Consider the following 26,259-nt stretch of genomic DNA (forward strand, 5'->3'; position numbering starts at 1 on the left):
GCTTTCTGACGCTAGTGTTATATCGGGATCGAGCATCCAAAGTGTATGCCAGTGTAGAGCACGTTCAAACCGAGCCTGGCTGCCATCTCAAGGACTAACCTTCCACGGGTGTTACGTCTGCGGCATTCCCCATTCAACGGCTCTTGCTTTAAAGTCTCCCGCCACAACCAGGTTACTAGTTAAGTCCCTCAGGCCGTCTTCAATAAGTTTCAAGCTTGTCCCTGAACGTTTGAATGGGATCATTCGGGGACAAGTAGCAGCTTACTATTGTGGCATTATTCGTAGTTAGGCGGACGTAGCCTTGTCCGACAACACGATTCACAATATTGGCGTTTGCATCTGCCATCCAGGTTGCGGCGGTGCCGGTGTTGTCTATGTGCCAATCATTTCGGGCTCTATAAGGTTCGCTGAAGAGGTACTTAGGTACCAACAGATACAAACTTAGGCTGAAAGGTCTTTCACAATAGATCTGCACAAAGGTCGCAGTGCTTCCAGACCTATTAATAATAATAATAATAAGGTTCGCTGATGATAACGCAGTTAGCTTTATGGTCTAGGACCAACTGTTGTAGTAGCTCATCAGCAAGACTGCATCGGTTTAGGTTGCCTTGGATAAAACTAATCATTATTGAATTGAGATTTTGGCTTTTGCTGTGTCGCTCTGTTGTACAATTTATACGTATTTAATATGTTGTTTTACTTCTTGTTGCTTTCTAATATGAATTTTACTCATATTTTGATTTTCCACTTTTGAATCAAACTGACATATTTTATCTGAAAAGTACTGTCGTGTACTTGCAAGTACTTCATAAGTATATCTACTTGTACTTTCGGATTCGAAGTACAAGTACTATAGTACTTATACTTTGTACTTAGATTTGAAGTACTTGAGTACTTGTACTTATTTGGTACTAGTACACGTATGTACTCAGTACTTTATAGGTCTGCTCGAAGACATAGAAGGCCCACCCCTTATCTAAAAAGATGGACCGCAAATTATCTGAGTGGTCGGTAAGTTTTGGCTCAATTTAAGAACGGAACCTCAAAGTCTAGGAGAAAACAGGGGGCACCATACAGTGGTGTAGTCAATTCAGGCATGCTTAACCTAATTAACGTTAATTTGACGTTCTTAACGTTAATAAACGAAAATAAATGACTTTGTTTCGTTTATTAACGTAGATTATCGTAACGAAATTATATCGTTTCGTTGGTTAAGCATGCCTGAGTCAATTATTGGTTGCACTGTCGATTGAGTGATTCACTCACTTCATTTAACAACACTTGCTAAGTATCGATTCATTTTGAAAAAAGTGGTACCCCTGGTAATAAAATGTCAAAAGTTACGAAAAGGTCAAAGAGGAATTGAGAAAAAACAAGTAATCATTTGCTCGAGCCACACATTTTTCCATGTTTAAGAGTTTTTTATATTTCACTGCCCTTTTTTATATTTTTGTGTTATGGTGTCCACCAGCAAGGCAGTAGCAAAGCCCACCACTCTTGCATTATTTGCAGTTGCGTTCCCCGACAAACTATACGCCACAAACTCAAATACAAAAACAAATCACAAAAAATAATAACAAGGGTAAATAAATCTTAACAACTTTCTCGACAGCTAAACCACATCAACAAAGGCAACGATAATTGCCAATTGCCCAAATCGACAGCGATAACAGCTGGGTCTACTTTGTCGAGTTTTCGGGTTGGCAAAACTTAGTGAATAGCAGAATTGTGAAAATTGTGGTTAAGTTAAGTGACCTAGTTTCTATAATAAACAGCTATCTCCCCAATTATTCTAGTTTCTTCACCTCGCGCAACCACTACACCGACAAAATCCACGGTCACTCTGTTTACGACGTGGAAGGAACAGATGACACAAAGATTGGACGTCGATGGTGTCACGCTACCGACTAACCTTCTAGGCTCATGCCACCGAAATTGTATCTAAAGGACAAATCCACAAAAAATCCTCAAGTGGCTTGCCGACAGCACTTGGGGAAAAGATAAAGAAACGTTGGTAACCACGTACAAAGCAATTGGCTGGCCGCTCATGTGCTACCCGTCACAAGTTTGGTCGGGGAAAGGCTGCAGGCCTGTCAAAATGCTGATCTCAGAACTAGCACGGGATATCTCCTTATGAAACTGCACATCAACATAGTGAGCAGTTTTTGCTTAAACGTCACAAACCGGGACACCCTAGTCTTGATCTAGCCCCCGCTCCCAAGAAGGTTAAGGAATCATCTCCATAGGCACTATGATGAGATCCGGCACCTGCCAACACAGCCGTTTTATCCAGACAAGCGTAAGAAGGCTCTAGACAAAACAACACGGAATCGGTAAACGCATTTGCCAGGACGCGCCCCGTGAACCCTGTTGTTAATACATACTGTCCTACTCGTACAGAAGAAGAAAGCGCACAAGGGAGTCACGAGTCACCCCGACCCAACTTCGTTCTGGATACTATAACAGGTTAAACGCTTACTTGTCCAGAATCAATTCCGACATAAGTAATATGCGTTCAGCAACCATCTATTCAATTGTAACGTGAAACCTACGCCTCTAACACCAATCTCCCTATGGTCCGCCCCTGTTGAAATTTACTTGGAGGACTTACGTTAATGGACTTTGACGACAATTTGCGAGTGGACGCACCCATTGAATGGGGCGAAGCACCGTTCTGAAGCGATTTTTAGGCGTATACTTTTTTTTTATTTTCTTGTTTCCAATATCTCTTAGGTTTTCTTCTTTGTTAATCTGCCATTAATCAATATTATTTTTCCGTTTGATCCTTTATTCACTTTGCAATAGAAGCCTTGGCCTACGTAATAGGACTAAAGAAAACATAATTTTGACAAAATTGGTCTTTGAACTATATTATTGGTAGTCTGCACAAAACAGGGTCCGATTCATACCCGAATCCATTCTTCACTCAATTTATAAATATGAAACTGCCAAACTATTTATACAAATTACGATAAATTATAGATGCAACTAGTACGCGAAGTCTTAGTTCACATACGTCGTTGTTCGGATTCACGATTTCAGAGCTATTTTGATTTAATGTTTGAGTGAAAACTTGAGTTCGATACGAGACGCAACACACGATATAGGCCCTGGTTTTAAATAAAATAATTTAAAAAAAGTTTTAAGTTAAACGATTTTATTGAAAACAATACGTTAGTGGTGAAGTAATAATAATACTAAAAGCTAGAAAATAATTACGTAGGCCATAGGTACTAGTCATCACACTCCTCATCAATCTAGGGCGTTGATCAGACAATTAAAAAAAAGCGTTGGGCGCGTGAAATTTCTAAAAATGTGAGGCGTGGCATAACCTTATTAAGGTTCAGTTTGTCTTATATATGACTATCAATAGAAATTTGACGCGTCCAACGCTTTTATTTAATTGTCTGATCAACGCCCTAGATTGATGAGGAGTGTGATGACTAGTACCTGGTCCTACCTAATTATTTTCTAGCTTTTAGTATTATTATTACGTCATGTAAGTATTGTTTTCAATAAAACCCTTTAACTTAAACAAATTTTTTTAATTACTTTATTTTCAAGTTTTTAGTCTTTATTTAATTGCCTATTATTTCTCATTCTATTTAGTTCACTTAGTGACTCATTATTACAAGGACTCTTTCCTGACAATTTGTTACAATCTAAGTCCTCAATACATAATCCTTCCAAAGACTTTACTCGGCTCTGTGCCACGTATGCTTGTCCCTCGTCGAACCCCAAAATATTTTGATGTCACTTCTACCGGACTGTATGTAATATTTGTTCAAAATATGAGCCAAAATGAACATTTAATGCCATGAACTATTTTCTTATTGTTATTATTTTAGTAATATTTTTATGAAAATTGTTATCTATTATAAGAAAATAATGAATAAAAAAACAAACAATATGGACCAAATCGGACCACAAATACGATTTTTTTGAATATCTCGATCCTTGCGCCACATAGCGGCGATTTTTTTTTATAGGTCGCTTTCTATTCATGTATGTATTATGTGTTCCAAATATGAACCAAATCGGACCACAAATACAATTTTTTGAAATATTTCGATCCATGCGCCACCTATCGGAGTTTTTTTCTTATTATTGCATTGCCATCGGGTTCTTAACTATATTACAAGTTTCAAGGATGTAGCTTATCGGGAAGTTGCTTAAAATTCAATTACAAAATTCGTGCCGGCCAGCCACTAACAAATAAACTAACTAAAACCGTTTAAAAATTGCCCCGATTACTCGTATAATGTATTTTATTGTTATTGTGAACAAAACAGATTTTTCCTGATGATACTACGAAGCTGGGAAGTCTAGCGAAACGTAGAGTCGAAAAGTCATACAAATATTTTTATTTGTGCGAAAAACTGATCTAAAAAACCTAATTTTAGCAAAAACTAAAATAAATAGGCACGTACTATTATTCTGATTTTATCAAACAAATAAATCCAAGTACTATGCACTACTTTCAGTAAGAAAAAAAAATTTGTTGAGCAATTAAATCACTCCAGTTTACACCGAAAAAATTTGCTTTCTGTTTCGTGGAAGGAGGAAATGCTTTATGCACTGACCGGGATGTTTAAGCCTCACTGCGAGACTCTCCGAGTATAGGACTCCCTTCTTCCATGAAGGCCTACCCACTAAAGCCTGCCAGCAAGGGATTTGAGGATTTTGTTACGGCTCTGAATTCTCGGAACAATTGCGGCTGCGTGCTCACCAAAATGTAGATCCTGATCAAACGTCACACCCAAGATTTTGGGGTGTAGGACAGTCGGTAGCGTAGAGCCATCGACGTGGATGTTCAAACTGGTCGACATTTGGGACGTCCATGTTGTAAATAAGGTCGCGGAAGATTTAGTCGGTGATAATGCCAGGTTTCGCGAGGCGAAAAAACTGGAGAGATCAGGGAGGTAGCCGTTTATTTTATTGCATAGCTCATCGATCTGTGGGCCTGGGCCTGTGGCCATTACTGTGCAGTCATCGGCGTAGGGAACGATTGTGACTCCTTCCGGTGGTGAAGGTAGTTTAGATATGTAGAAATTAAACAAAAGTGGGGATAGGACACCACCCTGTGGCACCCCTTGTTTAATTCTCCTTGGCTTTGATGTTTCGTTTCTAAATAGCACCGATGCCTGCCGACCACCCAGATAATTTGCGGTCCACCTTTTAAGACATGGGGGAAGGGTAGACCCTTCCAGGTCTTGCAGTAACGAGCCGTGGTTGACCGTATCAAAAGCTTTTGATAGGTCTAGCGCTACGAGTACTGTTCTATGGCGGGGGTTTTGATTTAAACCGCAATTTATCTGGGTACTAATGGCATTTAGCGCGGAGGTAGTGCTATGGAGTTTTCTGAAGCCATGCTGATGGGAGGCTAGTTGCAAATTTGCTTGGAAATAAGGGAGCAAAATGGCTTCGAGCGTCTTTGCTACTGGCGATAGGAGAGGTATCGGACGATACGACTCTCCTATGTTAGCTGGTTTACCAGGCTTTAGTAGCGGGACCACCTTGGCCATTCTCCATTTCTCGGGTATGACAAAGGTGGAAAGAGACAGGTTGAAGACCTGCGCTAAATATTTGAAACCCTCTTTCCCTAGGCTTTTAAGCATCGGCATGGCTATGCCGTCTGGGCCCACTGCTTTGGATGGTTTAGCGCGACCAATGGCGTCCTCAACCTCTTTAGCGGTGATGGTGATTGGTGACGCGCTGAATTTGTGTTTATGTGCGTGTCTGTTGGCCCTCCGTCTAACTTTGTCGACCGTAGAATGCATTATATATTGTCGGCAGAAAGCACTCGCGCATTTTTTCGCATCCGACAGCACTTTGTCGCCAAAGGCGATGGAAACTTTGTCTTTGTGCTTAGTCGGATTCGATAGGGACTTTACGGTGGACCAAAGTTTACCCACACCGGAAGAGAGGTTACAACCTCTTAGGTGCTCCTCCCATTTCGCCCGCTTGTGTTCATCCACAATCAATCTGATGCGTTGGTTTATATCCCTTATTTGGGGGTCGCCTGGATCAAGCTGCCTTATAAGGTCACGTTCTCTCGCTAAGTTTGCGGCCTCCGCCGGGAAGTGGGGCCGGATTTCGGGAATTCTCCCGGCGGGACTGAAACGTGCCGAGACGGATTCAATGACCTTGCGAAAGGCACGCTCCCCTTGGCGGGCATCAGTCGGGATAGGGAGGGCAGCAAAGAGGTTGTCTGTAAAGGATTTATATTCTCCCCACTTTCCTTTTTTAAAGTTTATGAAAGTGCGTTTTTCGGTGACGATGAAGTCGGCGGTACGCTCGAGCGAAACAAGTATAGGCAGGTGGTCGGATGCCAATGATACCATCGGCTGCCAGTTGACGCAGTTTACGAGTTCTGCGCTCACGATTGAGATATCTGGCGAACTGTGACAGCTTCCTACCATACGTGTGGGGGCGTCTCCGTTTATTGTGCAGAACGTCGTTTCTTCTATTTGATCCGCCAACATCTCGCCCCTACTGTCCGCCCGCAAATCTGAATGCCTTAGATCATGATGGGCATTGAAGTCGCCTAAAATAATGCGATTGTTTCCAGTGAGTAAGGCTCTAATATTAGGGTGGTATCCACCGGGGCAACAGGTGGCAGGGGGGATGTAGATGTTGATGATTTCTAGGTTTGCATCGCCTGACCGGACAGATAGGCCTTGACGTTCTAAGACGTTGTCCCTGCGGTCGATGCTAGGATCAAATATGTGATATTGCACAGAGTGGTGTATTATAAACGCGAGGCCGCCTCCATTTCCGCTCTCGCGATCTTTTCTGTGGACATTATACCCAGAGCAGGACTGCAATGCAGATCGTGCTGTGAGTTTAGTCTCTTGAATCGCAGCAATGCGGATGTTATGCCGCTTCATGACATTGACTATCTCCGTAATCTTCCCAGTTAGTCCATTACAGTTTAACTGCAGAATTCTGAAGTGCATGAGGGGAGACGTCGCCACTCTGGGGGTAAGTGACGGGTGACTACGCCTGGGTTCAGGAAGGCCAGGACGCAATTGCTGTTGTGGCCCTGGGACTGGGCGTCCTTGGGCAAGCATTGGGGTACCCGGATGATTTGGGTTTGCGACCTGGCAACATGGCGCGATGAAACCCGCCGAGGGGTTGCCGTCGCGGAGACCAGAACATCTAGGAAAGTGGCACCACCCGAGGCAGGAGCTGCATTGGGCGGATGTCGCAAACATATATATTCTGTGCTGGCAAACGGTGCAAACGGAGGTAGGGACTAAGAGTCTGTTTCCCTGACCTACACGATTGCTGCCGGAAAAGAGGGGGGGAGAAGACGGGGGCAGGGGCTGTTGCTCAGCATTGCTTCCGACTCTACTACGAAGATTGTAGTTATGAGTGGTAGCAGCTGTTTGAGTTGTTGGCGCCGTAAGGCGCGAGCAGCAGCGGGTACTTGTTGTGGCTTGCTGAGCAGCGGGGCTGCTGGAAGGTAATGGGGGGGCGCTTAGACGTAGACTACGGGACGCCCTTGGGCGTGAACAGCAAGGAGCCACAAAAGATTTATAAAAGTTACGTGGACGTCGGGTTTTGGGATCAAGCCCAGAACAACCTGTCCGATGCAACCATCCCTTACACGAGACACACTGAACAGAGTATGACCGTCCTAAAAAGATTCTTTTCCGGAAGATGCAGCAAAACCATTTCTCAGGACCGAGGTCAGGAGACGGACCCGGATTGGATTCGATACCTTCCCGGAGCAAGAGAATATGGAGCAGTCCTGCTGCAAGGAGCTGCTGGGAGGATGACAATTTGTGGGAGGGACGAAACAAATTAAATGGGGTTACACTGAAATGACAGTCCTTGGTCGGGAAAAATCCCGAGTCGCTCCGGTACATAGAACCGACTGCCTTGGGAAGCGCCATCTGTCTCTTCGACAGGTAATGTTATTGATGACACTGCCCGGCGATAGGTCGCTAAGTACCTCTTCTACCCTCCTTCGCTGATCGGAGAAGTGCCTGCATTCGAAGAAGGTGTGTCGTACATCGTCTATTTTCCCACAGTACAGACAGCTCGGGTTATCAACCTTACCCATTCTGTGTAGGTATTTGCGGAAGTAACCGTGTCCCGTTAGAAACTGGGTCAGGCAAAAGTCTACCTCTCCGCGTGGTCGCTCCAACCATGGATTCAGTTCATGGATTAGTTCCCTAGTCCACTTTCGTACGACGCTATTGCTCCACTGATCTTGGCAACGTCGGATCGATTCTTCTCGCGCCTGCATGGCAACAGCAGCTCTACTTGCTTGCGATCCGTTGTCGTATATTGCTTTTCTTTCCTCAGCGAGAAGATATATCGGTGTGGTTCCCACAACGACCAGGACAGCTTCAGCCGATACCGTGCGGTAAGCCGAAGATATTCGCAGCGCCCCTCTGCATTGAACCGAGGTGAGGGCAACTCGGTTCTTCCGGTATTTCATTGCGGTCGCCCAGATTTCTGCACCATATAAGAGTATAGAATTCGAGGCTGATGCAAGCAACTTCCTTGTGCATGGCTTTGGGCCACCTGTGTTTGCCATTAATCTATTCAAATTCGCTATTGTGCGCGCAGCTCTTTCGCAGGCTTCTCTTATGTGATCCGAGAAGTTGAGTTTGCTGTCTAACCTCACTCCCAGATATTTCGTTGAAGCGAGTGTTTCTATGGGCTGGTCCCCAACCATCATGTTCCTGGTAGTGGGAATACGTCTCTTTGTGAGGATGACGATCTCCATTTTTGCTGTTGATAACTGGAGACCTGTTTACATTACGCATGACCTGGTTTAATTTTAGCTGTGCCAGGTCGCAGCTTGGTGCTGTTACCACAGCTGCCACGTCGTCTGCAAAAGCAACGAGGAAGGTGCTTTCTGGCATGTCTAATCGAAGAAGGCTGTCGTAGGTTATATTCCAGAGATCGTGACGTAGTATCGAACCCTGGGCTGCTCCACCTGTTATTTTTACCTTTTTTTGACCAAGAGTGGTTTCATATATTAGAAACCTGTCTCTTAAGTAGTCCCTTAAAATTTCTAACAAATATTGCGGTACTTTGAAAGTGATTTCTAGTCCCCGAAGCATGTCCTCCCACCTAGCTGAGTCCAGCGTGACCAGCAACACTATAAGTCGCTCTCCCGGCTTTCTTGACTGCGTCTATAACTTCTGTTATGGCATTGATTGTGGAGTGCCTCCTCCGAAAACCATGCTGTCTGGGAGACAGTCCTCCGCCGTCCTGTAACGCTCTGGTGAGGCGTTGCTTCAGGAGACTCTCCATCAATTTCCCTGTTGTGTCCAACATACATAGGGGAAGGCAGGATGATGGAGAGTTGGGATCGCCTTTCCCTTTTGTAATGAGAACCAGTCGTGCTGTCTTCCATATGAAGGGGAAAGTTCTTTCTTCGAGACATTTGTTGTACATGTGCAACATAAGTTCTGGGCAGTTATTTGCAGCTAGCCTAATTGCCTCCGCGGGTATTCCGTCGAGCCCAGGTGCTTTCCTAGGTTTCATAGTTCGCACGTCAGTTTTAAGCTCTTCTTCTTGGAATGGTTCCACGTTGCGGTCTTCATGGGTAACGTACCCGTCCTCCCTAGGCGGTTGGGTGGGAAACAGGACATCCACAATGTTCCCTATTTGGTTCTCGTCCATCAGCTGGCTTGGCGAACGGAACTTCTTCATTACTATCTTATATCCTTGCCCCCATGGGTCTCGATCCACTTCCTCGCAAAGCGCTTTCCAGCACGTAAGCTTGCCTTGCTTAATGGCAGCACTAAGAGCTTTCTTCGCTCCTTTGTACGCTTCTGACTTTTCTAGAGCCTCGGGCCTGCCGCGCGCGCGGGTGGCTAGCCTTCGCATCTTATGGCATATTTTCCGCAGCTCCGCGATTGTCTGCCTCTAACCGGGATCGTTTAGGTGGAAAGTGATGTAGTTGTGATCGCTGCCAGTCAGATCCTCTATGATTCTCCATCCAGGAGCGGTCAGCAGCAGGCTTTCTGAAACTAGTGTTATATCGGGGATCGAGCATCCAAAGCCTGGCCATCGGTATGTAGGGGTAGTGCCAGTGTTGAGCACGTTCATACCGAGCCTGGCTGCCATCTCAAGGACTACCCTTCCACGGGAGTTAGTCTGCGGCATTCCCCATTCGACGGCTCTTGCGTTAAAGTCTCCCGCCACAAACAGGTTACTAGTTAAGTCCCTCAGTTCGTCTTCAATAAGTTTCAGTTTGTCCCACAGTGCAGGCAGCTCGGGTTATCAACCTTACCCATTCTGTGTAAGTATTTGCGGAAGTAACCGTGTCCCGTTAGAAACTGGGTCAGGTAAAAGTCTACCTCTCCGTGTGGTCGCTTCAACCATGGATTCAGTTCAGGGATTAGTTCCCTAGTCCACTTTCGTACGACGCTATTGCTCCACTGATCTTGCCAACGTCGGATCGATTCTTCTTGCGCCTGCATGGCGACAGCAGCTCTACTTGCTTGCGATCCGTTGTCGTAAATTGCTTTTCTTTCCTCAGCGAGAAGATATATCGGTATGGTTCCCACAACGACCAGGACAGCTTCAGCCGATACCGTGCGGTAAGCCGAAGATATTCGCAGCGTCCATCTGCATTGGACCGAGGTGAGGGCAACTCGGTTCTCCCGGTATTTCATTGCGGTCGCCCAGATTTCTGCACCATATAAGAGTATTGAATTCGAGGCTGATGCAAGCAACTTCCTTGTGCATGGCTTTTGGGCTACCTGTGTTTGCCATTAATCTATTCAAATTCGCTATTGTGCGCGCAGCTCTTTCGCAGGCTCCTCTTATGTGATCCGAGAAGTTGAGTTTGCTGTCTAACCTCACTCCCAGATATTTCGTTGAAGCGAGTGTTTCTATGGGCTGGTCCCCAACCATCATGTTCCTGGTAGTGGGAATATGTATCTTTGTGAGGATGACGATCTCCGCTTTTGCTGTTGTCGTATATTGCTTTTCTTTCCTCAGCGAGAAGATATATCGGTATGGTTCCCACAACGACCAGGACAGCTTCAGCCGATACCGTGCGGTAAGCCGAAGATATTCGCAGCGCCCCTCTGCATTGGACCGAGGTGAGGGCAACTCGGTTCTTCCGGTATTTCATTGCGGTCGCCCAGATTTCTGCACCATATAAGAGTATAGAATTCGAGGCTGATGCAAGCAACTTCCTTGTGCATGGCTTTGGGCCACCTGTGTTTGTCATTAATCATTCAAATTCGCTATTGTGCGCTCAGCTCTTTCGCAGGCTCCTCTTATGTGATCCGAGAAGTTGAGTTTGCTGTCTAACCTCACTCCCAGATATTTCGTTGAAGCGAGTGTTTCTATGGGCTGGTCCCCAACCATCATGTTCCTGGTAGTGGGAATACGTCTCTTTGTGAGGATAACGACCTCCGTTTTTGCTGTTGATAACTGGAGACCTGTTTACATTACGCATGACCTGGTTTAATTTTAGCTGTGACAGGTAGCAGCTTGGTGCTGTTATCACAGCTGCCACGTCGTCTGCAAAAGCAACGAGGAAGGTGCCTTCTGCATGTCTAATCGAAGGCTGTCGTAAGTTATATTCCAGAGATCGGGACCTAGTACCGAACCCTGGGCTGCTCCACATGTTATTTTTACCTTTTTTTGACCGTGAATGATTTCATATATTAGATAGCTGTCTCTTAAGTAGTCCCTTAAAATTTCTGACAAATATTGCGGTACTTTGAAAGTGCTTTCTAGTCCCTGAAGCATGTCCTCCCAACTTGCGGAGTTAAAAGCATTTTTGACGTCCAGCGTGACCAGCAACACTATAAGTCGCTGTCCCGGCTTTCTTGACTGCGTCTATAACTTCTGCTGTGGCATTGATTGTGGAGTGCCACCTCCGAATACCATGCTGTCTTAGAGACAGTCCTCCGCCGTCCTGTAACGCTCTGGTGAGGCGTTGCTTCAGGAGACTCTCCATCAATTTCCCTGTTATGTCCAACATACATAGGGGACGGCAGGATGATAGAGAGTTGGGATCTCCTTTCCCTTTTGGAATGAGAACCAGTCGTGCTGTCTTCCATATGGTGAGGAAAGATCTTTCTTCGAGACATTTGTTGTACATGTGCAACATAAGTTCTGGGCAGTTATTGGCAGCTAGCCTAATTGCCTCCGCGGGTACTCCGTCGGGCCCAGGTGCTTTCCTAGGTTTCATAGTTCGCACGTCAGTTTTAAGCTCTTCTTCTTGGAATGGTTCCACGTTGCGGTCTTCATGGGTAACGTACCCGTCCTCCCTAGGCGGTTGGGTGGGAAACAGGACATCCACAATGTTCCTTATTTGGTTCTCGTCCATCAGCTGGCTTGGCGAACGGAACTTCTTCATTACTATCTTATATCCTTGCCCCCATGGGTCTCGATCCACTTTCTGGCAAAGCGCTTTCCAGCACTTAAGCTTGCCTTGCTTAATGGCAGCACTAAGAGCTTTCTTCGCTCCTTTGTACGCTTCCGACTTTTCTAGAGCCTCAGGCCTGCCGCGCGCGCGGGGGTACTAGCCTTTGCATCCTATGGCATATTTTCCGCAGCTCCGCCATTTTCTGCCTCTGACCGGGATCGTTTAGGTGGAAAGTGATGTACTTGTGATCGCTGCCAGTCAGATCCTCTATGACTCTCCATCCAGCAGCGGTCAGCAGCAGGCTTTCTGACGCTAGTGTTATATCGGAATCGAGCATCCAAAACCTGGCGGTATGTAGGGGTAGTGCCAGTGTAGAGCACGTTCAAACCGAGCCTGGCTGCCATCTCAAGGACTAACCTTCCACGGGTGTTACGTCTGCGGCATTCCCCATTCAACGGCTCTTGCTTTAAAGTCTCCCGTCACAACCAGGTTACTAGTTAAGTCCCTCAGGTCGTCTTCAATAAGTTTAAGCTTGTCCCTGAACGTTTGAATGGGATCATTCGGGGACAAGTAGCAGCTTACTATTGTGGCATTATTCGTAGTTAGGCGGACGTAGCCTTGTCGGGCAACACGATTCATAATATTGGCGTTTGCATCTGCGGTCCAGATTGCGGCGGTGCCGGTGTTGTCTATGTGTCAATCATTTCGGGCTCTATAAGGTTCGCTGAAGAGGTAATTAGATACATCAAGGGCCTCCAGAAGCTGAAAGGTCTTTCACAATAGATCTGCACAAAGGTCGCAGTGCTTCCAGACCTATTAATAATAATAATAATAAGGTTCGCTGATGATAACGCAGTTAGCTTTATGGTCTAGGACCAACTGTTTTAGTAGCTCATCAGCAAGCCTGCTCCGGTTTAGGTTGCCTTGGATAAAACTAATCATTATTGAATTGATATTTTGGCTTTTGCAACAGCGAGTGTCGCTCTGTTGTACAATTTATACGTATTTAATATGTTGTTTTACTTCTTGTTGCTTTCTAATATGAATTTTACTCATATTTTGATTTTCCACTTTTGAATCAAACTGACATATTTTATCTGAAAAAGTACTGTCGTGTACTTGCAAGTAGTTCATAAGTATATCTACTTGTACTTTCGGATTCGAAGTACAAGTACTATAGTACTTATACTTTGTACTTAGATTTGAAGTACTTGAATAATTGTACTTATTTGGTACTAGTACACGTATGTACTCAGTACTTTACAGGTCTGCTCGAAGACATAGAAAGCCCACCCCTTATCTAAAAATATGGACCGCAAATTATCTGAGTGGTCGGTAAGTGTCGGCTCAATTTAAGAACGGAACCTCAAAGTCTAGGAGAAAACAGGGGGCACCACACAGTGGTGTAGTCAATTCAGGCATGCTTAACCTAATTAACGTTAATTTGACGTTCTTAACGTTAATAAACGAAACGAAATGACTTTGTTTCGTTTATTAACGTTGATTATCGTAACGAAATGATATCGTTTCGTTGGTTAAGCATGCCTGAGTCAATTATTGGTTGCACTGTCGATTGAGTGATTCACTCACTTCATTTAACAACACTTGCTAAGTATCGATTCATTTTGAAAAAAGTGGTACCCCTGGTAATGAAATGTCAAAAATTACGAAAAGGTCAAAGAGGAATTGAGAAAAAACAAGTAATCATTTGCTCGAGCCACACATTTTTCCATGTTTAAGAGTTTTTTATATTTTACTGCCCTTTTTATATTTTGCACTCTTGCATTATTTGCAGTTGCGTTCCCCGACAAACTATACGCCACAAACTCAAATACAAAAACAAATCACAAAAAAATAATAACAAGGGTAAATAAATCTTAACAACTTTCTCGACAGCTAAACCACATCAACAAAGGCAACGATAATTGCCAATTTCCCAAATCGACAGCGATAACAGCTGGGTCTACTTTGTCGAGTTTTCGGGTTGGCAAAACTTGGTGAATAGCAGAATTGTGAAAATTGTGGTTAAGTTAAGTGACCTAGTTTCTATAATAAACAACCCAATTATTCTAGTTTCGAGTTTTTGAAATATTTCGATCCATGCGCCACCTATTGGAGTTTTTTTTTATTATTGCTTTGTCATCGGGTTCTGAACTATATTACACGTTTCAAGGATGTAGCTTATCGGGAAGTTGCTTAAAATTCAATTACAAAATTCGTGCCGGCCAGCCAGCCAGCCTGTCAAGTCAAGCTAAATAAAACCGTTTAAAAATTGCCGCGATTACTCGTCTAATGTATTTTATTGTTATTGTGAACCAAACAGATTTTTTCCTGATGATGCTACGAAGCTGGGAAATCTAGCGAAACGTAGAGTCGAAAAGTCATACAAATATTTTTAATTGTGCGAAAAACTGATCTAAAAAGCCTAATTTTAGCAAAAACTAAAATAAATAGGTACGTACTATTATTCTGATTTTATCAAACAAATAAATCCAAGTACTATGCACTACTTTCAGTAAGAAAAAAAATTTGGTGAGCAATTAAATCACTGCAGTTTACACCGAAAAATTAATTTTTCCGCTTTAATTTTCAAACAGTATAAAGACATATCATAATTTAATGTTATCGGTATCAAAGAAAATAAATTAAATAAACATATAAAAAAGTATGACAAAACATTTTTTTCTTCAACGATTACATTACAATTACTCACATTGCGTGATTTGCTTCCTGAAGGTGGGGCAGTAGTCGGTGTGATAGTTACAGAAGGAGTAATTGTAAGATTTGGAAGGTTCGATCGGGGATGTATCCTATGTGACGATTGTGTATTTCCTGTGGTCAAAGTAGTTCCTCCTGGTAGAGATGAACGAGGTGGTGGTGGAACAACTGAGGGATTTATGCGTCCAAATGAAGGTGTGGCAGCAGCTATTGTAGAAGATGACAGTACAGCATTGCGACTGCTTGTGGTGCTTTATTTTGAATAAATAAGGAATTTGAAATTTCACCAGATAAAGAGATAGCAATACTCACTTTATATTCACCGTAGCCGCCCGACTTTTTGAAGTTACTGGGCAAGGTGTTGAAGTTGTTACACTTAAAGAACATTTTGCAGTTAATGCAGCTGGTATTACGGCTATAGGGTTGGCGGAAGAAACAATGGGATTGAGTGCTAAATTTTCCTTCATTACATGCTGGGACTGCTTTAATTTTTTCAGCAACACCAACTTAGTTTCTTCATTCCGCAAATCTTCCCGTAGTTTCCTCAACCCTTTTTCACGCTCTTCTATTTCAGTTGGTGATAATTCCTTGATAGGGACGTATGATGCCGAATCTTCGTCGTCTGTTTCAGAATCAATATTTCCATTATGCTGTCGACCATTCAAACGCGCTGGTAATAAAACTATATCTGGCGCTTCTGCATATGACTTAGGTTCGGTGCGGGGTCTAAGGACACGGCGCTGCACTTTGCTTTCTTCCTGTAACGCCAATTCTGTCAACGAAAACAAAGTTTGGTAGGTTAGTATATAGCAGCAGTAAAATAAACCGTTAATATTGCCAGGCATAGCAAAAAAGCAGTAGAGTATTAAAAGTGAAATCGGAGAGTGAATTTTTATTTGGGAAACTTAAGATTTTTCAGTCAAACATCATTATAAAACCTTATTTTATATGTTTTAAATGAGTTTTTGTTCGGTTGATGAGTAAATAGTATTCACAAAAAATTGATTGACCAGAAGGTTCCTAAAAGGCAGTAAGCGAACTTTACTGACTTTTTGATATGTATGCACGCATAAGTTTTCTCAACCCGGGATTTTTAAGTTGAAAAGGTGTTTTGACCATTCGTTGTCTAGTGCGAATAAAACAAGTTTAGTCCACTATTATAGCCCAACGCATACTGTGACTTTTTACGGGTTTAGGATGCCAAAATTAAAAAAAAATTCAAGTTCTCCGAAAATCATAATTTTAGTATGTCATGTAAAAATATCTAAGTTTTACGAAAATGATAGACTTGAATCAATACAAAAGCAATTTCTACTTTTCTCTTTAAGGAATTTTCAGTGGGACTCTGCGTATAATCTTCCACCTTATACTAGTCGGTTAAAGCGTATCAATCTTCCAACTCTTGCAAGTCGTAGAGAAATGCTAGGCGTTATATTTATGGCTAAACTCCTGAATGGACTGATTTCTAGTCCAATTCTTTTGAACGAAGTAAATTTCAACGTCCCATCACGGTTGTCAAGACATTACAAACCTCTTCTTTTGAGGCAGTGTAGAACTAATTTCGAATTAAATGAATCTTTTCGGTGTTTGTGTCATCATTCAAATTCATTTGATATAACGGATTCACTTTTTACCATAAAGAAAACTGTCTTATCCTATCTTAACTCTTAACAAAAAAAAAAAAAATCAAATAAATTAAAAATGTTCACTTATTTAACAATGTAGTATATATATGTATAATTTCTATGTAATTTCTAACTGTTATGTATAGTACTCAGCTGATGATTTTTCTTCTGTAGCTGAGCATTTTTAGATCTCGACGCTTAACAAACCTCCGCCTATCAACAACTCGGCAATAACAAATCCGTGCGTCATGCGGATGCGCCCCTCGCGCCGGTCGGGTGGGCTTTGGGTTTGATCCGTTGGGTATTATTATTATTATTATTATAACAGGTTAAGTGTTTAACTCGGACACAACGAAATTCGATTTTATCGGCTTCACAGATCAGAATTTCTTCAGCGGAAAAGCTGGCATCAACAGCAATCAAAACTCCTCCACCAACTTTATTCTGACGATCATTTCTAGAAACTTCGAAACTATTACTCAACATTTCAGAGCTAAACACGTGCGACTTAAGCCAGGTTTCAGTGAAAACCAACACCTTGTAGGTGAGGTCGTGGCTCTTAAGGAAGAAGTCAGTAAGTTTTGTGTTTAATCCTCTTACATTTTGATAGTACAAGGTAGTGCTAAATAGTGTTCATTCGATAGAATTCAACTATCGATAGTTACTGAATGATTTTAACCATCCAATGAATTTTTTCATTCATTCATTCATTCATTTGATCTCTCTTTAGCTAGCCAGAGGCCAGTACGAGGCAATCATGATTTCAAAAGATTGTTAATCAAATATATTTATGTTAGTGAGTAAAAAATAAGAGAGATATACAAAAAATTATAAAAGTTATTGGACTAACTGATGAGAGCCTTGGCAGTGAGCAATTGATAGAATGTATTACAAAACAAGAATGCATATGTGAGGGTAAAAACTTCAAAGTTGTAAAGAAAATATTGTTAAACAAAAGAGCATTCATATAGAATAGGGAAATAGTAATTAGGTGCTTTAAATGCTGGGATTCAATTACAAGGCGGTTGAATGTACTCGTATCAACCAAAGACCATGTAGTAAATATGGAGGGAATCATGATTTCAAAGATTCTTAATAAAAAACATATATGTAATTGTGTAAAACTCTTATCTATATCTATTACTAATATATATTTTGAAAGCCGTTTTTCCTGGACCGCAAAGCTCCAAAACGGCTGGACTGAATTAAATGAAACTTTGCACTTAGTTTTTGCTTGAGCCGGACATGGTTATGGCAAAAAAAAGTATAAGAATCCGGAAATGTTTTGGAGATATCCCACAAAATGTGGACCAGGGTAACCTTATAACGTTTTCATACAATATGGGTATCAAATGAAAGGTGTTGACGAGTGCTTCAACACGGTGTAGTTATTAGTCCCATATAAGACCCCGTTTTTGAGGTATTGACCAAAATATGGACCAGGTGTGGCCCTAAACGGTTGTCCTACAAAGTAAGGCGCGATAACCTCCGAAGAGATTTTAGGCCGAGCTTCTCTTCCAGTTTGCGTCGTGCTCCTTTTTTTAGTTTTTCCTACAAATTTCCGGGACGGGACCTACTTGTTTTATGCCCACTCCGAACGGCATCTGCGAGGCAGATGAGTTTTCACTGAGAGGTTTTCATAGCAGAAATACACTCGGAGTGCTTGCCAAACACTGCCGAGGGGCGACACCGCTTAGAAAAATTTTCTTCTAATTGAAAAACCTTATTTCTAAAATTTTGATGTTGCTTTGCCCGGGGTGTGAACCCAGGGCATTCGGTGTGATAGGCGGGGCACGCTACCATCACACCACGATGGCCGCCAGGTATTGAGGTATTGACCAAAATATGGACCAGGTGTGACCTTAGACGGGTTTCCTACAATATGGGTGTCAAGGCTTGGCGTAGTTCTTAGTCCCGTGTGAAACCTTGTTTTCGGGATATTCACCAAAATGTGGACCATGTTACTTAATTTTTCTATTAAGTATGTAATCAAATTTAACGGTGCGGCATCTATCGAGCTGTTAAGATATGTAACAGAAAAGTATTTGCATACATGTAATCAAACGGTGCGGCATCTATCGAGCTGTTAAGATAACAGAAAAGTATTTGCATACATGTAATCATTAACAGGTTACTTACAGCGTCGATTACTGTTGCAATTTTTTTGAATCTCAGGTTTTAGTTTTATGAAGATGGCCATGCCACGCTATTAGCTGTTTTTAAAATAGAGTACGATTTGCTTTTTGTTTGAAAGTTAATAGCGTATTTGTTTCTTACTGCGTGAGTACATGTTAAAAAAGAATTAAAATCAGTGAAAATTTATATAACTCTGCGAATAATTGTGAAACAGTGAAAGCTTATAATTTACGAATAGTTGCTTTCACGAATAGTTGTGTACATTTAAAAAAGGAATTAAAATCAGAGAAAATTTATATACAGTCACTCACAAAAAAAAGTATATACCCCTTTTTGGAAAGTTCTCACCAATTTCGGCTTCAGCAAATTTATTTTAACTAATTTATTTTAATTAATTTATGGGGTCAACGCCCTAGATTGTGATGACTAGTACCTAGGACCTACCTAATTATTTTCTAGCTTTTAGTATTATTATTATCTTATGACTTTAAACGAGCAATTCTTGTATATTCTTATATTTGTATAGCCGAACGATCTCGGGAACGAAATTTGGCACAGAGATATTGTATCACCTTCGAAGATTTTATACCTAGGTGTTGCCACAATTGCATGAGATATGCCGATATGGGTATCAAACGAAAGGTATTTCACTCCGCATTATAATAGGGACATTCTTGAGTAGGGTTGCTATTTAGGGTTGCCACCTATTCGAAATTTAAAAAAAATTGCATGAGATATGCCGATATGGGTATCAAACGAAAGGTATTTCACTCCGCATTACAATAGGGACATTCTTGAGTAGGGTTGCTATTTAGGGTTGCCACCTATTCGAAATTTAAAAAAAATTGCATGAGATATGCCGATATGGGTATCAAACGAAAGGTATTTCACTCCGCATTACAATAGGGACATTCTTGAGTAGGGTTGCCACTTAGGGTTTCCACCTATTCGAAATTAAAAAAAATTGCATGAGATATGCCGATATGGGTATCAAACGAAAGGTATTTCACTCCGCATTACAATAGGGACATTCTTGAGAAGGGTTTCTATTTAGGGTTGCCAACTATTCGAAATTTAAAAAAAATTGCATGAGATATGCCGATATGGGTATCAAACGAAAGGTATTTCACTCCGCATTACAATAGGGACATTCTTGAGTAGGGTTGCCACTTAGGGTTTCCACCTATTCGAAATTAAAAAAAATTGCATGAGATATGCCGATATGGGTATCAAACGAAAGGTATTTCACTCCGCATTACAATAGGGACATTCTTGAGTAGGGTTGCTATTTAGGGTTGCCACCTATTCGAAATTAAAATAAAATTGCATGATTTTCTGCAAATTCTAGCAAAATATATTTAACGCATATTTTTGGCAAATGTGAAATGAATAATTGCAATTTTTCACAGATTACTATTAGAAAGATTTCTCACCATAGCAAAAAGATATCTCTCCATGGTAATTTGCTACCGTTGACCACTAGAGGCAAATGTTCAATTTGAAAACGAAATCTAACAATTTAACTACTTACCAACAGAAGGTGCTTAGGGAAGTAAGTTGACATTTAATTAAACTAACTGATAGTTGTCATTCGTGAAATTTACAAGTTTTTGGAATGTAATACAATTGTGAGACTTTCATAGTGTATACCTAAAAAAATTTTTGAAATTAATAATTCGGCGCATGAAGATACTCGACCTAAATAACTTAGTGCTCGATTTCACTAATTGTCATAACAATCACTTACACTATAGGCTGGAATTACCCATTTAAAATTTTTCATGCCAGTTTATTTTGCGGTTATGTTTTTGAAATCTATATTTAAGGTAATCAAATATTGCTAAATAAAAATATATAATATATGTACATATAAAAAAAGTTGAGTTTGATTAATGATGACATGTAGAACAAAGTATGTTATGCGGCATACTCGAAGATTGCCGAGCAATGCTCGGTCGCCCAAGTACTTATTTCTTAATGTAAGTATTGTTTTCAATAAAACCGTTTAACTAAAAAATTTTGTTTAGTTATTCTATTTTCAAGTTTTTAATCTTAATTGCCTATTATTTCTCATTCTATTTAGTTCATTTAGTGACTCATTATTACATAACTCTTTCCTGGCAATTTGTTACAATCCAAGTCCTAGAACTCTAAAGTATTTTGATGTCACTTCTACCGGTCTGTATATAATATTTGTTCCAAATATGAGCCAGAAAGGACCACAGATACGAGTATTTTTAATATCTCGATCCTTGCCGCACCTAGCGAAATTTTTTTCATAAAGCGATTTCTATTTCTGTATGTAATATGTGTTCCAAATATGAGCCACATCGGACCACAAACATCTCGATCCTTGCGCAACCTGGCGGCGATATTTTTTTATATGTCGCTTTCTATTCATGTATGTAATATGTGTTCCAAATTTGAGCTTCATCGGAGCACAAAAACGATTTTTTTAATATCTCGATATCTGCGCCACCTATCGGAGTTTTTTTCTTATTGCATTGTCATCGGGTTCTGAAGTATATTCCAAGTTTGAAGCTTGTAGCTTATCGGGAAGTTACTTAAATTTCAATTACAGAATTCGTGCCGCCCGGTCTGTCAAGTCAAGCTAAATCAAACCGTTTAAAAAACAACAGATACGAGATCGATCGAGAAAATTAACTGAGAGGGTTGGCAGTGAGCGATTGATAGAATGCATCACAAAACAAAATAGCATATGTAAGAATAAAACATTTAAAGGTGTAAAGATTTTTGAAAATTTCAGCCTAAGGAAAGCATGTTTCTATGCTCTTGGCTAACAGATATAGACACATACGAAAATATTATAAAAAAAAAAGAAAATTAACCTTGTGAGTCGTATGCCGTAGGCTTTGTCCATGCCTTTCCTGCTTCCATTAATTTGGAACCATTCGTATACCCGTGTACAGTATGTTCTGCCTTGGCACCAACCCTCCGGCTTAATTAATCCATTTGCCCGATATTAGATGGCGCTATACTGATATGATCATAAGGCCTGCACTCAAGCTGCCTTGTGGCCTTAAGCCTTGTTGCAGTTGCTAACGCGAATTTTTGGCCATTAGGTCTGCAGGCGGGGTGTGTAGAATGGAATGCAATGCTTTTCTCGGTGTTGGTTTTACGAAGGAAGGAAAGCGGGGTATAAATCAATCACCTTCAGCGAAAATTGTAGTAGAAAAGTACTCTAAGTAGTATATCAGTAGTGTTAGAAATTTTATAAATGCCAACAGGTTTTACGAAAATTATTCAATTTTTACTCAATAGTTCGTGCACTGATTGTTGTATTGCTTTAGTCATTATTTAAGAATTTGTTTGAAGCATGTTTAAAATTCTCATTTAGGGCTCCTTTGAAAAAGTAAAGAAAATACAGCAGAATGTCAAAAAACCTAACGTAAAAGAGATTGGATCGTTTGTTTTTAACAAATTAGATTGTATTTTTTTTGTATTTCGTTCGTTTTTTGGAGTATAGTTTACACACTTACTCCAGTACTGAAACGAATTAGGAGTTAGGGCGACAAAAAATTGAAGCAAAATACTAGAAAATGAAGTAGTGACATATAGGTATAAATTATTTCAATAACCGATTAACCATTTCAGAGCTATTGCGATTTAAACAATTTATTGCTATCACGGATGCCAACGTAGACTCAGGGTGTACATTTACCTATTTCCGAATTAACCTTTAATTTGGAATATGCGGAACATATTCGCTGATGCTTCCTTACGCGGTCCAAATATATTAATATTCCAAATATAAAAACGAGTTCATACATAAATACTTAAGTATAGTCGAATGCTCCGAACATACGGAATGAATAAGTTAGCACGTTCAAAGAGTACAACACATCGTTGTGGCATTTATAGTATGTATTTACTTGAGGAATTTTTACATGAGTCGTTTTTTTAGTCGACCATGAATTTAAATTTTGATTTGGGTTTCGGAGGTTTACGGAAGTGCACGATTCCATAGTTTTCATAAAATCTCCATTTTTTCATCACAACTAATACATAATATTTAATAAGTTCACCAATTTACGGAAGGCCACATTCCATAGGTTTCACACAATCTCCTTTTTTCATTCCAACTAGTAGATCCTGGTATATTTAATAAATTCACCATAGAGTCAGACAAGTAATACCAAGGAATTACGCAGCTCAGTACTTGTCTCGCAATTGTAAATGACTTCCCTCCTATCTCTACTCCTAATATTTTTCATTGCAAAAAAACAACAAAACCTACTGGATGTCAATTCGAATTGGCAGCAAGATGGCCGATATCTTGTGATTGAATCATGAGTAAAAACTTCAAAGTTTGCAAAGATTTTTTAAAATTTCAGGAAGCATGTTTCAGATATAGACAAACACGAAAATATAATTAAACAAAAGATCATTCATGTAGAATGGGGAAAAAGTATTTAGATTCTTAGGGTTCAATCCCAAGGCGGTGGAATGTACTCGTATCACCCAAAGTGGATGTAGTAAATGTGGAGGCAATCATGATTTCAAAAGATTGTTAATCAAATATATTTATGTTAGTGAGTAAAAAATAAGAGAGATATACAAAAAATTATAAAAGTTATTGGACTAACTGATGAGAGCCTTGGCAGTGAGCAATTGATAGAATGTATTACAAAACAAGAATGCATATGTGAGGGTAAAAACTTCAAAGTTGTAAAGAAAATATTGTTAAACAAAAGAGCATTCATATAGAATAGGGAAATAGTAATTAGGTGCTTTAAATGCTGGGATTCAATTACAAGGCGGTTGAATGTACTCGTATCAACCAAAGACCATGTAGTAAATATGGAGGGAATCATGATTTCAAAGATTCTTAATCAAAAGCATATATGTAATTGTGTAAAACTCTTATCTATATCTATTACTAATATAAATTTTGAAAGCCGTTTTTTCTGGACTGCAAAGCTACAAAACGGCTGGACTGAATTAAATGAAACTTTGCACTTAGTTTTTGCTTGAGCCGGACATGGTTATAGGCAAAAAAAAGTATAAGAATCCGGAAAGGTTTTGGAGATATCCCACAAAATGTGGACCAGGGTAACCTTATAACGTTTTCATACAATATGGGTATCAAATGAAAGGTGTTGACGAGTGCTTCAACACGGTGTAGTTATTAGTCCCATATAAGACCCCGTTTTTGAGGTATTGACCAAAATATGGACCAGGTGTGGCCCTAAACGGTTGTCCTACAAAGTAAGGCGCGATAACCTCCGAAGAGATTTTAGGCCGAGCTTCTCTTCCAGTTTGCGTCGTGCTCCTTTTTTTAGTTTTTCCTACAAATTTCCGGGACGGGACCTACTTGTTTTATGCCCACTCCGAACGGCATCTGCGAGGCAGATGAGTTTTCACTGAGAGCTTTTCATGGCAGAAATACACTCGGAGTGCTTGCCAAACACTGCCGAGGGGCGACCCCGCTTAGAAAAATTTTCTTCTAATTGAAAAACCTTATTTCTAAAATTTTGATGTTGCTTTGCCCGGGGTGTGAACCCAGGGCATTCGGTGTGATAGGCGGGGCACGCTACCATCACACCACGATGGCCGCCAGGTATTGAGGTATTGACCAAAATATGGACCAGGTGTGACCTTAGACGGGTTTCCTACAATATGGGTGTCAAATGAAAGGCTTGGCGTAGTTCTTAGTCCCGTGTGAAACCTTGTTTTCGGGATATTCACCAAAATGTGGACCATGTTACTTAATTTTTCTATTAAGTATGTAATCAAATTTAACGGTGCGGCATCTATCGAGCTGTTAAGATATGTAACAGAAAAGTATTTGCATACATGTAATCAAACGGTGCGGCATCTATCGAGCTGTTAAGATAACAGAAAAGTATTTGCATACATGTAATCATTAACAGGTTGCTTACAGCGTCGATTACTGTTGCAATTTTTTTGAATCTCAGGTTTTAGTTTTATGAAGATGGCCATGCCACGCTATTAGCTGTTTTTAAAATAGAGTACGATTTGCTTTTTGTTTGAAAGTTAATAGCGTATTTGTTTCTTACTGCGTGAGTACATGTTAAAAAAGAATTAAAATCAGTGAAAATTTATATAACTCTGCGAATAATTGTGAAACAGTTGAAAACAGTGAAAGTTTATAATTTACGAATAGTTGCTTTCACGAATAGTTGTGTACATTTAAAAAAGGAATTAAAATCAGAGAAAATTTATATACAGTCACTCACAAAAAAAAGTATATACCCCTTTTTGGAAAGTTCTCACCAATTTCGGCTTCAGCAAATTTATTTTAACTAATTTATTTTAATTAATTTATGGGGTCAACGCCCTAGATTGATGAGGAGTGTGATGACTAGTACCTAGGACCTACCTAATTATTTTCTAGCTTTTAGTATTATTATTATCTTATGACTTTAAACGAGCAATTCTTGTATATTCTTATATTTGTATAGCCGAACGATCTCGGGAACGAAATTTGGCATAGAGATATTGTATCACCTTCGAAGATTTTATACCTAGGTGTTGCCACAATTGCATGAGATATGCCGATATGGGTATCAAACGAAAGGTATTTCACTCCGCATTATAATAGGGACATTTTTGAGTGGCGTTGCCATTTAGGGTTTCCACCTATTCGAAGTTAAAAAAAATTCCATGAGATATGCCGATATGGGTATCAAACGAAAGGTATTTCACTCCGCATTACAATAGGGACATTTTTGAGTAGGGTTGCCACTTAGGGTTTCCACCTATTCGAAATTAAAAAAAATTGCATGAGATATGCCGATATGGGTATCAAACGAAAGGTATTTCACTCCGCATTACAATAGGGACATTCTTGAGTAGGGTTGCTATTTAGGGTTGCCACCTATTCGAAATTTAAAAAAAATTGCATGAGATATGCCGATATGGGTATCAAACGAAAGGTATTTCAATCCGCATTACAATAGGGACATTTTTGAGTAGGTTGCCACTTAGGGTTTCCACCTATTCGAAATTAAAAAAATTGCATGAGATATGCCGATATGGGTATCAAACGAAAGGTATTTCACTCCGCATTACAATAGGGACATTCTTGAGTAGGGTTGCTATTTAGGGTTGCCACCTATTCGAAATTTAAAAAAAATTGCATGAGATATGCCGATATGGGTATCAAACGAAAGGTATTTCACTCCGCATTACAATAGGGACTTTCTTGAGTAGGGTTGCCACTTAGGGTTTCCACCTATTCGAAATTTAAAAAAATTGCATGAGATATGCCGATATGGGTATCAAACGAAAGGTATTTCACTCCGCATTACAATAGGGACATTCTTGAGTAGGGTTGCTATTTAGGGTTGCCACCTATTCGAAATTAAAATAAAATTGCATGATTTTCTGCAAATTCTAGCAAAATATATTTAAATGCATATTTTTGGCAAATGTGAA

At 40.5% G+C, this 26,259-nt stretch overlaps 1 protein-coding gene across 4 annotated transcripts in view; it reads right to left on the bottom strand.

The window, feature by feature from the left end:
• simj (simjang) overlaps positions 1–26,259 on the bottom strand; it is a 501,009-nt gene that overhangs the window by 279,057 nt on the left and 195,693 nt on the right. For all 4 annotated transcript variants that reach the window (XM_067787067.1, XM_067787065.1, XM_067787068.1 and 1 more), the window contains 2 exons: positions 15,389–15,848; positions 15,072–15,327 (listed from right to left, as the gene is read on the bottom strand). In XM_067787067.1, the coding sequence (XP_067643168.1) occupies positions 15,072–15,327; positions 15,389–15,848 (716 nt within the window). The remainder of the gene's footprint in view (positions 1–15,071; positions 15,328–15,388; positions 15,849–26,259) is intronic.

This window comes from Eurosta solidaginis, chromosome 5 (assembly GCF_040869045.1).
Source record: "Eurosta solidaginis isolate ZX-2024a chromosome 5, ASM4086904v1, whole genome shotgun sequence".
Classification (NCBI taxonomy): Eukaryota; Metazoa; Arthropoda; class Insecta; order Diptera; family Tephritidae; genus Eurosta; species Eurosta solidaginis.